Source organism: Bombus impatiens, unplaced genomic scaffold (assembly GCF_000188095.3).
Source record: "Bombus impatiens unplaced genomic scaffold, BIMP_2.2 scf_0064, whole genome shotgun sequence".
NCBI lineage: Eukaryota > Metazoa > Arthropoda > Insecta > Hymenoptera > Apidae > Bombus > Bombus impatiens.
Window position 1 is genome coordinate 997011 of NT_176483.1, and position 18058 is coordinate 1015068.

Genomic DNA, 18058 nt, shown 5'->3' on the forward strand with positions numbered 1-18058 from the left:
CACGTTTAGAAGCAGTTCTTTATAAAACTCTATTTGTATTCTATCTGAATAATTTCTAACCTGGATTTTTGGCGTCAACATATTTGGCGGTGTCGATGATTCCTATGGAATTGTCCTATTGGATTCCTCAGTCTTGCTTATCCCTATTTACGTTGCTTGGTTTCTTATATCCATAAATCGCTGTTGACCTTGAATTTTTGTATCGCGTAACACTGGTCCCGAAGAACAAAAGTCTCAAAGGAATCCGAGGAATCTCTTGCAAATGGGTTGCGTTCTCTTGGAAAATGATCTTAAATTTCCATTGGCTCTTACATCGATGTTATTTATATTTCGAAATCAGATGGGAAGAGAGTAGTTTCATATTAGGAAACAGGAAATTATTCCTTAGCGCGTGAGATAACCCTCGTAAATATTTATACGTAAATATTTATATTTATACGTGGAGGACATATTGTAGAAGTTATACTTCGTAGATGAATAACACTTTATTTGTGAATTAATTGATATTATAAATATGTAAGTACACTTGCTTGAATACAGTGTACTTCCATATGATAATTTCATTTTAGCAATTAATTCTACCTTTGTTTCCATACATTATCAATTTGTTAATATATGCATGCATGTATTTTTTATATATATAAATGTTTGTAAGTTTTGTTAAGTTTAACTATCGAATCGCTACGCCCAATATATGTTGCCTCGAGAGAATCAAATGAAAAGGGTGGGATACGTAACCGTTAAGAGTAAATATATCCCATGTAACATGATGGAAACCAACATCTTTAATATTCACAATAGGATCGATATCCAGGTGGCAACCTCCAAAAAGCGATGGCCATATTTTTGTTTGCGATAACACTTTTTGCAACCATCGTACAAACGTTCCTTCATTCTCAGGTACATGTTCTATAAATAAATATTGACCACCCTGTAACAAAGAACAGAACAAGTTAGATAAAATCTTTATACATATATATATATATGTATATATTTATCTATTTGAATAAAATATCTGCTGATAATATTAAATTGCATTTTTGTATTTAACTATGTATACAAAATTGAATTATAGTAATAGATATATATATGTATAGAAAGACGAAGAAAAGTATGATTGGAAAATAATAAGTAGATTTTTATGTATTTAATGCACATAATATGCGAAAATACATAAAATAGCTACCATGCAATATTTACTCTTCACATAAGTACGATATTTACCCTTTATAATATTTAATGGATGATTCGAAAATTATGATATAAATATTTACAAGCATTTGTTATATTGTTTACACCAGAAGTTTGAAGATTAAATAACAACACTGTTTATTCTACTAACATAACTTTGTTATATTGGTGCAAAGATTTATAGATAGTTCAAGTTAAAGATATTTATATTCCTGTAAAATCGAAAGTCTTCATAATCCAAATTATTATTAAAGCACAGACACGTTCTTATGGTTTTTGTCCGAAAAATTAATACGAAGAGAATGTAATAATAATTTTGATAAAAGCATTTGTCTTCCATTTCGGATTATTTATTAAATACACAACGTATGGATGTCGTTGCGAAAAAAGAAATGCTGTCTTTCAAAACGATAAGATTATCGATATATTTTTTAATTCCGCTTATTAACCAAGCACTTTTGCTGAATATATCGGGTAAGGCAAGATCTATAGATTTTAGGTCAAACGATGCCTTTTTAATTCAGTGGCAATCCGGTTTGTACGATTTCGCGTTATCACGAAGTAGAAATCGCTCGAAGATGATGGTCGGAGTCACTTTAAATTATACGACAAGATATTTTTACATTTGTGTCGTATTTTTATCCAGACACGTTTGCGATACTCGTCTTCGATCGTCTAAAGTCGTTTAAAACGGAATACACCGTTCGATTTGAAACCACCATCTCTAAGCCTTCTGGACAAATCGTGAAATTTGTTTTCATACTTCTGTCGAGTTATTTCGGTTGCTTAGGTCATGGATTTTTCACGATGAGTATAATGAAATGTACGATGGCGAATATGTAATCTGTTATTTATAATTATGTACATGGTTGATCGTATCTAATCGCAAGCTACTATATATATATATATATGTATAATTTCTGAAATTTAAATTTCTTAATCTTACTAACAAATAAAATATTAAATAAACGAATATCATTAGCGTTATTTAAAGTTTACCACGAGAATTTATCTATGTATACACGTATGTATACATAATATATACATGTTAATTGTTAATAATTATTAGCTTGGTTCTCATTGATTGTAATACATAGGAATATTAATATTTTTTAAGTTAAATTACGACATGGCGTACATTGAAAGCCTTCGATTAATATGTCAATCAAATTTAGTACGTACCATGTATATATATATATATAGTATAGTATAATAGAGTATAGTTGATTAATTATTATTTTACCGGCGTTAGTACCCTGTGGATCTCTCGAAGCGTCGACTGCAACGATTTCACCGAGCATAACGATCTTGTTGTCACAACTACGTCTACATATCCAGTAGGTATCTCTTTCAAAGAGCTACCATCGCCAACTATTAGACGTTCGATAATGATATGAGAGAATTGCCAGGAACGATTCCCGTTTATCAAATATTCTGGTAGTTTTAGATTTCGGTCGACTCCGATCAAGTGCGTACTGTCCGAGTAAAATTGTATATTTTCACCTGTAACATTTAAACTTAATGCATGTATATCCACGTTACTTTGATGCTTATTTTTATAAAACAGAATTGCGTAGATATGCGTATAATACCTTAGAGGAATAATCTAATCAACTTTAACTTTGGTATAGTTGAGTCATGTTACGTTCATACCTATGCATACTGAATTATACAACAAGAAACGAATTAACTTAAGGCGATAACGTGATCCTATCAGCTGCCGAATGTTAATCGCCGATGGTCTTTTGCATTTTGCTAGGACGTTCGGAAATACATATTGTGACATTTGAATAAAGAGAGTAAATATTAAGGCAGACACGATTTTCACAGAAACTTTTGTATCGGTATTTTGTATCGTCTAACAATAAAAGCGTCTAACAAGAAAATACCGTTGCATTTCAATGTTACTGATAAAAGAGTTTCCTGTCGCAAATTATACTTGTGTAATTTATGACTACAGCTATACTATGTGACATAATCGACGCTCATCAAAACATTTGTAGGATACAAGTTCTACGATCGTAATGTCATTAAATATTCAATATATTAATATAGAAATAACATAAGACGATATTGTTTATCCTCTGTGAAAAGATACAGTTACTTCGTAACATCACGTATATTGTAATTTTGTCCTGCTTTACGTTGATATTGTATATCGAAGAAGTGTAGTTTATGTGTGTTTTTATTCATTTTTAAATTACATATTAGATTTATATCTAATCCTTTTTATTCAAAATTAATTTTATCGCCTTTTATCGAATTATTTTTTGCAAGTCATTTTTCGTTATTTAAAATCTCCTTTTTTAAATATAATTAATTCCTTTATTTAAGTTTGCTATAGAGAATCAATTTGGTCTCGATTTATTCCCAATATTTCGAGAGCGAAATTAGCATAAGATCGTATCACGTATGTATGCATATACAGGTTGGTTGGTAACTGGTGGTACAAGCGGAACGGGGGTGATTCTACGCGAAAAAAGAAGTCGAAAATATAGAATAAAAGTTTTTCGTTCGAGGCTTTGTTTTCGAGAAAATCGACTTTGAACTTTCGCTCGGTACGCGTGCGGTACGTTATAACGGATCTCACTGTAGATCGTTGTCTCGATGAAAAAATTAAAAAAAAAAATTAAGCTAGTCATCTTTTCCATTTATTTAGCAAGTTACTAACTTGAAGTCGAAGATATAGAATAAAAATTTTTTGTTTTTTTAATTTTTCCATCGCAAAATTGTGAGATCCGTTATAACGTACCGCACGCGTACCGAGCGAAAGTTCAAAGTCGATTTTCTCGAAAACAAAGCCTCGAACGAAAAACTTTTATTCTATATTTTCGACTTCTTTTTTCGCGTAGAATCACCCCCGTTCCGCTTGTACCACCAGTTACCAACCAACCTGTATATGCATACATACGTGCGTGTGCTTATAGCGAAGTAACAGAAGTGCGCTTTCGATACAACGGATAAAGCTTAGGCAGCGCGTATATGGAAGAATAAGAATTATATCGAATAACGAAGTATCTTTGTCTCTTATAATTTATAATTTATATTTAACGGTACAATGATACGTAGATGCAAAGTCGTCGAAATAATACGTATACTCCTTATCATTTTATTACTCGTTACCATTTCTGCTGCATACAACGATCTTTTATCGCACAAAATTATAATTAGTAGTACGCTGTTAATACGCGATTTATTATTCAAATATTTTTGTTCTTCCTTTTATTATCTTAAATTTGACCCACTTGCGAGGAACAATATCTTCAAGTCTTTACGCTTAATGCTTGATGTTTAATATCGACGCTCGATGCTCGTAGTGTATATTCATTTAATTATTCTAAGTCGTAAATATCGTAATGTAGCTGTGTGTTACATACGTATCCAAAATATCACGGATAATACGAGCGGTATAAAGACAAAAATTCCAAACAACTTTCCAACTGTCCATTTGCATTTTTGGAAGGAAAAATTGAAACGAGTTCTATAGGTGTTACGATATAAACCGCTGGCACAAATAAAAAATAATTGCTCGAGGAGTAAGTCTTCTCTACTTTCGGTAAGATTTAAACGTACCACGATTAAAGACGTCGTTTAATTTCAATAATTCATCCGGTAATAATAAATTAATATCTTTAGTATTAAGCTCAGTTTCGTAAACAGGAAAAAAAAGTTAATCACGGAAAAATCTCAGTGTATTATCGCGTACCAATTAATCACGAGGCGAAATACGTATTTAAGTAGGATTTCGGTTGAACATTACGATATTAACCGTTAATAATGTACGTACATGGAATGCACACCCGTTTTAACGCCAATCTCAAGCAGACGTATGCAACCCATGGATCGTAATACTTTGTCGCTTGAAACAATGTACTGTAACGACTTGAATAAATGCTTCTTATAAGGTACCATGAGTTCGGCACACTCCACTTCGAATCCGGTTAAGTGAACCTTGTAAACGTACTGTCTCAAATTTGGCCATTTTCGCAATATCGAAATCACCATGGTAAGAAAAATAAGCACTAACAATCCATAACTTGTAATCACGTCGCGCATCCACAAATCCTTACTGCTCATCTTTTGTTCTTTGTGGCCTACACTCGTGGAAAACTTCTTAAATATTTTCGTAACGTGTATCTTGCTGACCGAACCAACCGACTAAGTAAGAAGACCGAGCGGCGACACTTTCTAAGTTTCAATGATCGGCTTTGCTTGTTTCGCGCTTCTTATGTAAACCTCTTGCACTGATTTCGAATATGTTTTATAAGACATGCGAGTGTACATTAGTAGGCGAGTACACTTTAACACGGCCAGTGTTCGCTGAAACGAATATTGTTGGCTAATCATACACGATAAGATAAGTATTACTGCCATATTTTCTGAATGAGTACTACTTCATTATAATAAGTTCTATTTTAAAGAACGTAGTTAACCGGTCATTAGATTTTGCACTAAATAATACCAACATTCCTACGCATACATGACAAACAATTATTGTTATATCAGCTTTAGGAAAATATTCTCTGCTTTCCATCTTATTTGTACTATTTCGTTGGCTCAAATCCTACACGATACGCTGTTTAGTGTTCTTTGATGCGTTTACAACGTTAACATGTAATTTATACGAAACAAAATAGACAAACTCGAAGATGGTAATCCGCTGAGGGTAAGCCACCCACATGTTGTTTGCTAGAAATTAAGCTAGAAAAATTTACCGAATGTTCAGCTGGACAAATTGTAAAGTACAAATTAAATAATAATAATAAAAAGAAATTTAATTTATATTCTATAGTTACGCATAGATTGCTGCTACATGTTTCGAAATGTGCATAATGTGCACGATGAAAAAAGATCGCCACGAAGTTTATTTCAATATCGTCGATATCTTTTTGCATGTTATTATCAACCTCTTGTAATATAATGTGACGTTGTACACGGTATCAAGAGCAGTTCAATAACCTATGACACGATGACTTTGAAACGATCCGAGAAAAAAGTAAAAATTGGAACGATGCGAAAATAATAAAGCAAGACGAGGATAATGAATCGGTTGTCCGTGTTTGAATCGCATCGTTCCGTAAGCTCGAAATTCTATCGATATCGGCCAGAAACTAACGCAAATTTTCTAATTACTAGCAATACGTCTTCTATCCGAGACACGATTTCTAACAGAAGAATAATCAACGTGCCTTTAAATTCAAACGATTCAAATAAAGTTTTTGCTATATGCGATAGATCATTGTTGTATATTTTTGAAAAAAACGTAGACTTTGGACTTCGGTCTATTGTTTTCGATTATAGGCGCACAAACTTCGCCGCACTTTGATAAACTTAGAAATAAATAAACAAATATATATGTATATTCGCCATACGGTTCGCTGTAAAAAATCGGAGAGAAGACGCGAGAAGGAAAAGGGGTGGAGGAGGATGAGGAGGAGGAGGAAGAAGAGGAGAAAGAACGCGTGTGCTGAAAATTTTACGGAAGAGAACACGATTCGGCTGGTAGAAGAAGAGGGAGAACAATAGTCTCACGTTTTCGAAATGCGAGAAAGAGCGTACAAGTTAACAAAGGGGAAACAGCCAGCGGGCAAAAAGAAAAACGTTCGAAACGAACATATCGGCGCTAGGGGAGCATGATTCTTTGTCACTCGAGTTTTAAGAGTGACCACAAACAAAACGGGTTCGATCAATTTGGTCCCTCGAGCGAGTGCGTGCATTCGTTTGCCTCTTGCTCGTGCTCTTACGCGTACGTACACGCACCATACATATATCTTTGCGTTTCACATGCACGAAACTCGAAATTCGTTCGATTCAGAAGCATTTCGCCAGCTCCAGAGAGGCGTTTTGTTGTTGGCACTGGGGCGGAGAGGAGGCCGACCGTTTTCGTAATGGCTCGTTGATTCCAGAGAATCGCCGTAAAAAATCATACATACATCTTCCCTTCTTCGTTCTTCGTCGGCGTTTTTATTTTCTCTTACTACGTGCTCGTCGTGGCTCGCTCTGTTCCTCGACGTTTCACTTCGAAAGAGTTCAGCTATATCGGGTCAAGATACATTCGACATCTCAGGGACGTTTTCAATCGTATTTTGCAGATCCTTTGGAGATCTTGAGAAAATACAGCAATCGATAACACCATATTTATCTACGACGATAAAATCATATTTATTTGATCGTATTCTTACGGTCAAGATGATTACACGAAATTAAAGCAGGCGGACCGTGAGATAGAATTGTATACTATGCAACTAAGAGGCACGTAAGATGTCTCTTATACGTTGGAAATATCTTGGTTCGATATAATTGGTCGAACAATATTTTCACAGCGATAACTGCGATATTTTTACAGCGATAACTGAAAAATCGCGTTTTTTGAGTTGCGACACTTTTCGTGCAACGGTACGATACGCGCAAACATTAAATTTGTCTTATTTGGTTAGAAAAGTACACGTCCTTTTACTCGACGAACTAATTTTTTTTAGTTCGGTATTTAATTCGTTGTCTACTCGACTGGAAAGTTTCGGTATTTTTGTCCCCGCGTTCTTTTCATCCCGCTTTTTGTCATTCGAGAATGCCCGAAGGCTCGTCAGCAAATTTAAGTTGGACACGTACAAGCACGTGAACAGTTCTTCGAGTACTTGGACGGCTTATTGGTGAGCACGAAGCGAACGGCCTACCTATCTGTTTGATCTTTCGAGAGTGAAAAATATTTAAATGCTGCCGTTGCTGTTTTATATTTTACCCACTTGCGCGCGTCACTCCGCTTCTCCTGACTTTCCCCTCGCAAACAAAGCCAGTATTTGATAAACTACCCGTCCACAACTTTCATGCAAAATACCTCGAAATGTTATCATTAAACGATACAAGACAATATCCCCTTAACCTACGATTTACGTTCGAAAATTTTGCCCCGAAAACGTAAACAAGCTATTATATATTATACAGGGTGGTTGGTAACTAGTGGTACAAGCGGAAAAGGGGTGATTCTACGCGAAAAAAGAAGTCGAAAATATACAATAAACATTTTTCGTCTGAGGCTTTGTTTTCGAGAAAATCGACTTTGAATTTTCGCTCGGTACGCGTGCACTTTATCGCGTCTCGTTATAACGGATCTCACTGTAGATCGTTGTCTCGATGAAAAAATTAAAAAAAAAAATGCATTCTTTTTTTTTACGACGGCCTTGCCTCGAATTTCACTATTCTTTCTATTTCTCGTGAGGTCCGTTAACTCGAAGCCTGGCTGAATGTTTATGAAAATGAGACTCGTAAACCGGTGGAAATTGCCGCTGAACAGAATTTAGACGTTGAAACGTCCATCTCGAGATAGCTATCTCGAGATCGTTCTGTTGCAACGATGAATTCCAGTATATAATCCTTTGCCACTTGAATTTTCTTCACTTACGAGACGTGATAATTATAATTTATAATAATAATCGATACGGCTTTTTCAATTTAACCCGTATTTATATGTCTATTATACAGGATGGTTGATAACTGGTGGTACAAGCGGAAAGGGGGTGATTCTACGCGAAAAATTGCAAATTTTTTGTTTTTTTAATTTTTCCATCGAGACGACGATCTACAGTGAGATCCGTTATAACGTACCGCACGCGTACCGAGCGAAAGTTCAAAGTCTATTTTCTCGAAAACAAAGCCTTAAACGAACAATTTTTATTCTATATTTTCGACCTCTTTTTTCGCGTAGAATCGCCCCCTTTCCGCTTGTACCACCAGTTACCAACCACCCTGTATATTATATTTGTCCCGATCATCGTACTACGGGCTATGCCCGTAGTTGTAGGTTAAGGGGATATGGAACGCTACTTATCATATCTTATTTACATCTTCTACTAGCGAAAGATTATTTTCCAACGTTTCGTAAAATTCCATATCCTAATATTATAAACTATAACGTGAATTTACATACTTGCGATCGTAGCAAACAATTAATCAACGAACTAATAATTTGCATTAATACGAATACGAAGCATCGTTACCTGTAGTTAAAGTATATCTTAGTCGGTGTTCCGACTCTTCTAGTTAGTCGTCGGTATCCCATTTGCATCCAAGCGCGGATTAATCCGCGCGCTGCGACTGTCTTCTATCGCCATTTTTTTTTTTAAATAAATAAGTTTTACTTTCTTCCTCTGTTATAAAGGATGCAAGATGCGATGTCCACGAAGTAACATTGTTTACCAATCGGTTTAAACGGTAAATTTTCGATAAACTCCACGAAGAATTCGGATGTCACCTACTGCACCTACGACCGACCGCGCGCGGTGACAGGGACCAGTCCTCTTAAGTAGGGCCATGATGCAAATGGGGTATACGTATGTAACGTAATTCTAAAAACGCGTTCTTTCGCGTCGATTATTCCGATATCGTAATTTTTAGAAGCACCTCGAGTATTTTACCTCGAGTATTTTTACAACAAATCCCGTATAATATATTCATCGTAGGAGGGATTCAACTTGAGCGAAACACGACGCCGTGAGGCATACAAGACGTACTCGAGAAGAAGCTCTTTTTTTCAAGTGTCGCTACGGCAGCGAAGTCGACGGCATTGTCTCCATTGTTGGCGAATCGTAATCAATATTTTCACAATATGGCGCCATTGTGCTTAGCACGAGCTAGGTGCAAGGGTTCTTCGTGTACTCTGTGAGAAGCTTTTATTTCTCGGCATCGTCACGGATCATTGTTTAACAAGTACAGTAAAGTAACGCAAAATAGAGTATGGCGAAACGAAGAGTCCGTCATATTTGCCTCGTACCATTGTTGTTCGATGCATATTAGCCAAATATTCGATCCGGTAGAATTTTCTAAATTTTCTATACGATGCTTTGGAATCGCGACTTTGATCGAGAAAGCGACGATAGTTTGACGACGAAGCTCGAGAAACGTAGCTTCCTGGGCGCCTGTCGGCGAGCAACCAGTCATATACTTTCCAGCTTCCGTGGAATTTCGATAAGGTTTTCGATTAAAAAATCGCGTATTTCCTCGTATAGATACGATCCTTTGATTAAAATTTCTATTTAGAAAATTCGATTCGATATGTTGTTACGTACGAATTCGTCAACGATTATCAATTACATTTCTGTAAGATTATTACTTACAATTACTTCGATTTCTCTGCGGGCACCGTATCGATTTTAACGCAAAACTTAAGAAAACGCCGAATCCTTTTCTAACTAGAATATAAATTAATTTTACAATTCCTATGTCCACTCTGACTTTTATTAAATCGCTGTAATTATCGGTGTACCATTGCAACCATTGTGTAGCACCGAGTTTACCGAATCACCAGCAAAATATCATTCTCAAGGAAGATACCTCCGATTTTACAGTCCACGTTAATGCCATGTTTTCGTTTCAAGGTAGTTAGGCATCTTTCGGTATCCAAACATCGCAGCAATATTTCACGCAACGAGAGTCGCGTGGTACTTTGTAGCGTTAGCGCATGCCACGGCCAAGGTATCAGGTCGTAAACTAACAGACGCATTAACTAAGGCCGACACAATACATCACGCGTCAAACAAATCATAAACGATCACAGTACATAAAGAAAACTATAGATCGAATAAAGGAATACCGTAAAAGCGATGGGTCGTGCTCTTGATTTACGACAAGTGCTTATTTCCGAGGTTACGGTAACACGCTGACACGAGGACACTTCCTCTCGATTTAGTTTCCTAACGGATTTTCTCTCCTTTCGGTTCCGGTATTCTCGTTTCGTGGACGATATTCTCTTTTAAACAATTGCTTGCGATATCAAATTCAGCTTCTGTCTCTGTTAGATCGTCTCATAAATAACGCGGTCGTTGGTTTTCGTATATACAGTTTAAAAAATTGCACATTGACGCTTTATCGGCTATCGCGTGCGGTATTCCGATATCAGACGCAAACTGTGCGATTTGTTTCTGTTCCGTACAATCGCGCAGCCTAATTTACGGTTTCGATGCGAACAGTTGCAGAGACGTGCGTTAATTCGAAACTAATACAACGCTGGTCGATAGGCCCACCTCCGTCGTGTCTGTTTTAAGTAAGAAACGATAAGGGGGAAGAAACGGGAACAGAAGCGTTCTGTTTCCCAACAGAAGGAGATTTGGAAAGGAAATATTTATGAAGAACGCAGAGAAGAAGGCGTTGTGGGTTCGAAGTAAGAGATCCGAACAGGGCTCTTTTCCCCGAAAGATCGGTGTCGGCAAAGGAGAGCGACAGAGGTTCTGTCGGGACGAGAGCTCGTCGGCTCTCTCTGTAGTTCGATCGTGGGCGGAGCGTCGCGGTGCGCGGCGTCGTGTGTGAAGCAGAAATTGTCAATGGACGGTATTGTTGGGACGCTGGTGCGTGGCGGGAAATAATAAATGGCCGAGCTGCCATGCTTCGGTCCTGTAAAAACCTACGATATCGGGCAACACCCTCTTTTTTCCCTCGACGCTGTTAATGCGCAAAATCTTTGCACCGACGTCAGCCTCCCTTCTTCCACGTCGGCCAACCTACCGACGCTTCTTCTCCATCAAAATGGAATCTATTCAACGCCTTGCTCGATTTTCTATTAAGTTCAACCCTTAATGCGTCCATCGAGTTTCCGGGTTTACCGACACACCGCAGGAACCGTTTCAGTTTTTCTTTTTTTCAACTTTACCGAAACTCGCTCGTTCTCGTCCCTTTCGCTCCGTTCTTCGTATCAACGGTCTTGCAAATCGATCCGATAATTGCAACAAATTAATCGATCACCTGTCTCGCGCGAATATCCGAACGCTCCAATTTCGCCAGCGCCGTAACGAGACACGGCTATCGCGAGTGTATCGATGAAATTCGAAACGAATTTCAAAATATTCCAAGATGGTATCTCACTAGGGGGTAGCCATCCGCATGTTATATTATTGTACCACTAAGCTATGATATTTTACCAAATGTCCTACTGGACAAATTGTAATAAATAAAATTCAAATAAATAAAAAGAAAAAAAAATATTTAAAAATGTACAAAGAAAGTCCGCCATACTCCTCGAAGTAACGCAACTTCGTCTTGAGAAATTTTCTCACGCAGCGATACATATGGCGAATGATCGATAACACGTACGTACATCTAACGTTATTAGAGAAACACCTTACGTATCTGTCGGTGTAGTATCGTGTCGTGCGAATTATGAACAAGCGGTTGCTGAGCACGTACGCGATGGCGCTAAGACAAAAGACACGAGGCTAAGACAAAAGACAAGGGGTTGCTATGGGACATAAACGAATCAACAGCAGTATGAGTTGAGAAGCCAGAGAGCGCGGATCGCGTTGACGAGAGTTGTTAATTAATTATCCAGTTGTCTTTAATTATTATACGTTTGTCGCAATTGGTTCATGTTAAATAACCATTGCTTTCTGTTTAATTTACATCTGCTTAATCCATTTACCGTTGATAAACTGATCATAGTTATTTACGATACTACGCTAACATTACGTTCGCGGAATTAGAGAACCTTATTAATTAGAACACCTTATTAATGTTAAGAATTTTACGTCGATTAATTATAAGCAGCTACGTGCAATCTTACAATTTTCCTTGCTAAATGTACCTGAATGTATAGAAGCGCGTGGACGTTTAGCACTGGCAAAGAGAAAAATCGCAAGCTAACATTCGTGTCACGATAGGCTATTAGTATTTTACGACACGATATTATCCGTGTTGTCACGGCTGTCGCTAAAAATCAGTTTCGATCTGTAGCAGGTCGAACGACGCGACGTACCAGTCTCGGAGAAGAGGCATACGACTTTAGAGGGAAAAAAGCGTCTTTTTCGTTTACCAGATAAGTATAGATCCAGACATCCATTGTTCGCAAACATTGGAAAGGGATCGGTACAAAACTACGTTGCTCGCACGCGGCGATCTTTCTTTTTCATCGTCTCTCCGTAAATCTGGCATGTTTAACCGTGACGCAATGAACATCAGTAATTTACAACCGTATTCTTCGACCACCCGCCGATTACCTTAACTTCCCCGAACAACGTCCTCTTTTCAAATCTGCAACTTGTTACTCGCGTATTCCAATTTTTTTCTTATTCTGTCGTTATTGTCGTACCTACTCGTCAGGTATTCGTCTGCGAATTGTGCGAGATTATGCAAAAAGAAACGATCAGTACCTGCTATTATAAGTTACGATCCTATTTAGAGCGTATTCGTTTTTCAAGCTACGTCGAAATATTTATCGAACGTTTATTTATTCGTCGACATTCGTCTATACATCGAGAATGTTAATTAGATAATATTGATCTACGTTTTGCGATGGGTTCTTCTCGTTTATTTTACAAGTAATAGCCCTCCTACGTACACAGATATAATACGTTTTATATGACATTATCGACGATAACGTTAAAATTGATAATATCGATAGATAACGTTAAAAATTCGGAATTCCTTTACTCGGCAAACTTTATACGGCCACGTGTTTCGATAACAAGCTCTCCTCGATACAAAAAGGCTGTCACGACGTCGCGTTGAAATTTCAGCAAACCGAAGTAAACGAATCGAATTCACTGGCAACGTTTCTCGCTCCGTTCTTCGCGCTGCCTTTTCGTACCTGGAAAAATACCGGATGCTAACGCCACCACCATCGTCGTCGCGGACTTGTTTCTCTACCATCGGCATCCAACCACCATCGTCCATGTCGCTTGTTCTGCCAGCAGCATCTGGATCTCGCATAAAGACCAACCACCACAAACAAAAGGTCTCACAAATCGACAGCCCCGCCCTCAAGAAGAAAGAAGTCAGGGGTCCACGCCGACAATACTCTGGCATGTTTTTCAATATTTAGTCATCATGACTTTTCGTCGGCCCTTTCGGGCGAAATCTCCGCGTCGAATTGGAAACTAGATAATTCAATTAGAGAGCAGCTGCCGCTACAGCTATACGCGCAGGTAGAGCCTACCTCGGGATTATAGGGAGACCGTGGAGACGCGGAGAATTGAAAAGAGTACAGCAAGGCAGCCTCCGCGTTCACCGAAATCCATGATATCTTTATTTGCACTTCGCCGCTGCCTTTTCTCTCATCTTCGTCGAAAGAAAAAATTAGTAGCCTGAAAGAGGTATTCCTCTTTCCTTGATACGGATCGTTTTATAAACATCGTCTGGAACACGCATTGTGCACGGTTTTGTTTAGAATTAGAATCGACTGTTTATAGTATCGAGAGTCTGTGGTCTAAGGCTCGCGTATCAAACATTTTCATACGGTATAAATTATTTGCTAAAAATCATATTTGCTTTATTAGATTATCGTACGATAGAAAAGTGCAATCAACGGAATTTCATACCGTTAAAAGTCTGTAATAACGAATTTGTTATATAGCAACAAATCGGAGTTCTATATACGTAATTCAATCCTATTCCAAAGCTATTTTCTTTTATTATTTAATTTGTACTTTAGAATTTGTCCAATTCGTTCAGTAAACGTTCAGTAAATTTATCTTGTTTCAATGCGCGAAATAAACTTTTGTCTTGTAACGATAAAAATTGTTTTTTTATTTATTTATTTATTTACATTTTACAATTTGTCCAGTAGGACATTTGGTAAAATATTATGGCTTAATGGTATAATAATATAACATGTGGATGGCTACCCCCAGTGGGATACCATCTTCGAATTTAACGATAAAAATGTACCTGTTTTATCGTGTTATAGAGTATCGCAGAGTATCGATATAGACTACAGAGTTTTATCGTGTTACATACTAAAGATATAGTTCATACGTTACATACATACATTTACAATTATTAACGTTCCATAATATTCTATAACACGATATAACAGGTACATTTTTATCGTTACAAGCCAAAATTTTTTTGTGCACTTTGAAACAAAATAAATTTACTGAACGTTCAACTGGACAGATTGTAAAGTACAAGTTAAATAATAATAAAAAAAAAAAAAAATAGCTTTGGAACAACAGTAAACGTCTGTAAAACATAGTTTTACTCCATATGACCGAATTACATATAGAAAACTCCGATTTGTCGCTATATGACAAAATTAAAAAGGAAACGCGCAACAGATCTCATAAAGGATATAACTTAACACGAAGATGGTACCCCGCTGGGGGTAACCACCAACATGATAATCAAACAGCCAAAAAATTCTACCAAATGTCCAAATTGGACAAATTGTGAATGTAAACAACTAAAAAAAAAAAAAAATTCAAAGCACTATCGTTCCAAGAAAGTTACTCACTTTTATGATATACGGGGTGGTTGGTAACTGGTGGTACAAGCGGAAAGGGGGTGATTCTACGCGAAAAAACAAGTCGACAACATAGAATAAAAATTTTTCGTTCGAGGCTTTATTTTCGAGAAAATCGACTTTGAATCTTCGCTCGGTACGCGTGCACTTTATCGAGTCTCGTTATAACGGATCTCACTGCAGATCGTTGTCTCGATGGAAAAATTAAAAAAAAAATTAAAAAAGAAATTTTTATTCTATATTTTCGACTTCTTTTTTCGCGTAGAATCGCCCCCTTTCCGCTTGTACCACCAGTTACAGAAAATTTGTTTAGAAGAGATAATTTAAAATTTATTTTATAAATGTATTTAGTTCAACTTTAAAAGTACGTGAAAGGAAGTTCGATACATAGCATCGTAAAATTCGATGACAGAGTCACAGCTTCGTAGCGGAAGGCAAAGCAGGCTATCCCATAAGAGTCCCATAGGCATTGTAAGAGGGCGATTATGCACGCAATAAATAGATTATCGGCGATAGTGACTCCTGTGGTGAGTGACGAATTTTCCTGAATACTCGTTAAGAATTCGTCCAAGACCTACCCCGAAAGGCAGGATCAACCACTTTCCGAAAAAATGCGAGGGAAATGTGTCGGAGGAAAAGCTTACAGAAGGTTTCTTGCGAGACAGTCACGGTGAATTTCAAAAATTAGTTGCGTCTGGTGCCTCTTGTTCGCCTCTGTCCTCCGAGTACAATCGAAGACATCATGTCGCGTAAGTAAGTAATGAAACGACGCTCGCATTTGTGCCAATCGTAGCAAATATTTACTGCTGATTAAAATTTACATTTCTTTATCCATATCTCTTATCTTAGAAGAAATTATTTTAGAAGAAATTTATTTTTATTTTTTAATCTCACGCTAAGATCCATTATAGATGCAACCTGGTATGTCACCAACGAACTAATACATCGCGACCTCGAGATACCCACAGTCAAAGAGGAAATAGCAAAATATAGCGACAGATATAGCGAAAGAGTCGACGAACATCGAAACCCCCTAATCACTGGATTACTTGATACGTCGCACCAGATCCGCAGGCTGAAGAGACACTACCCGTTAGACCTAAACGCTAGATTTAACTAGTTATTTATATTAAACAATATTTACTTACTTACAACACTTACTTAAAAATTATACTTATCTAGAATAAGTATCAACTTACTATAAATATTTAGTCATGTCACTGCGCCAAGCCAGAAAAAATTACTGAAAATTCTCAATGCGAGAATTGATTGTAAATATTAATAAATAAAAAAAAAAATTTTTTTTATTTTCGGGATTATACGTATATATACGTTTTCTTATTTCTTCTCATTGCTCCTTAAAATTACACTTTTCCTATCGAAACGCTTATTATAAACAGAGTACGTAGCGCAGTCTCGGAGTATACGTAATTGTAAAAATTTGATATCAAACGATCCTTCGGTATTTTTCTAACAATTTTCCAACGATTAAAGCAAATGCACGCGCATACGTATAACGGTAAGCGAGCACGCGAGAAGATGATCGGAAATTGACTTACAATGAACGAATCGAGATAGAATAGGCAAGAAAGGGAGAAAGTGTCGCTGCCTGCGGTTCCGTGGAAAGAAATTTCTGAAGGAGAAATAATTCGGATTTATCGAACGATAGCAGGATGCGCTCGACGGAAGAGGAGATCCGCCAGGTGTGAAACCGACGAGCCCCGACTTAATGGAGCCACAAATCAATCGCACGATGGGCCATCATTACTTTTGCTAACACAACGTGTTTACCACACAGAAACCGAAGAGGAAAGCTTTCCTGCCACCACGAGGGGCAGACACTGATCCACCTCTCATCCCTTACGCTCAATCGCTCGTATTGTGTCGCATCGTGTACCGCGTGTGCAGAACAAAAATCATTTGGCGCTTTCTATTTGCTCCTTCATGCTAATCGAACGAGACTAAAGCTGACCCCTGTTCTTCCAAACGTATTCATCTATGCGCAGCCAATATCCATCACTCGATACGATACATTGTACGCGATCAACGGCGAAACCAACCTTTCACTTTTGCATTTGTACGCGAACTTGCTTTGCGTTCTTTTCGCAGTCGCGGGTTATCGCGAGTTTTTCAACATTTCGTTGCACATTTCGTTGAAACGTATCACGAACAAGTATCGAACATATTGGAATACAGGAGATCGTCGACGATTTGAATCCTTATCTTAAACGTAAAAGAACAAACGTACGATTTTCGGTCGGAATGTTTTATTTTTTTTTTTATATTTTTAGAAACATCGATATCGAAATATATCAGGTGGTCCGAAAAGTTTCGTTCGTTTTATAAGGAAATAATGGACGCACGACATTTTCCGTTTTATATTATTGTATCGAATAAAATTACGTATGATTTATTTTGTTCTATCGAAATAAAAATCACAACAGATCAGGTTTCATGTTCGTATAAAGATGCATCGTTGTAAAAGAAAGACACTTTCCGGACAACCTAATACCATACAATTCTTAAGTTTTGCTTTCGTTTTTCTTAATTTTCCATATCTCGATCGCTCGTTAATAATACTCGTAAAAAGTTTCAACCAGTTGCGATTTAAGTATAAATTTTATTTTCGCCACAGAACGACACATT

General features: G+C 37.2%; 1 protein-coding gene and 1 long non-coding RNA gene across 2 annotated transcripts; one reads left to right on the top strand and one right to left on the bottom strand.

Annotated features, from left to right (window-relative positions):
• Window positions 1-466: 466 nt before the first annotated feature.
• On the bottom strand, window positions 467-5551 carry LOC100743460 (methyltransferase-like protein 7A). Its single transcript, XM_012394099.3, has 3 exons — window positions 4992-5551; window positions 2435-2694; window positions 467-931 (listed from the first exon to the last, which is right to left on the bottom strand). The coding sequence occupies exons 1-3, from the start codon at window positions 5266-5268 to the stop codon at window positions 671-673; spliced, it is 798 nt and encodes a 265-aa protein (XP_012249522.1). The 5' UTR covers window positions 5269-5551; the 3' UTR covers window positions 467-670.
• Window positions 5552-9353: 3802 nt separating this feature from the next.
• Window positions 9354-16635, top strand: LOC117152557. Its single transcript, XR_004462945.1, has 3 exons — window positions 9354-9512; window positions 12487-12488; window positions 16625-16635. It is a non-coding gene; the product is annotated as an uncharacterized LOC117152557 (long non-coding RNA).
• Window positions 16636-18058: the final 1423 nt, after the last annotated feature.

What these genes read in the sequence shown, in the direction of transcription:
- LOC100743460 (XM_012394099.3), bottom strand. Translation starts at nt 5,268, where the DNA reads ATGAGCAGTAAGGATTTGTGGATGCGCGACGTGATTACAAGTTATGGA. An exon ending in TGAGATTGGCGTTAAAACGG is followed by an intron (nt 2,695 to 4,991) that starts GTGTGCATTCCA and finishes TAAATGTTACAG; the next exon opens with GTGAAAATATACAATTTTAC. An exon ending in TCCACAGGGTACTAACGCCG is followed by an intron (nt 932 to 2,434) that starts GTAAAATAATAA and finishes TCTTTGTTACAG; the next exon opens with GGTGGTCAATATTTATTTAT.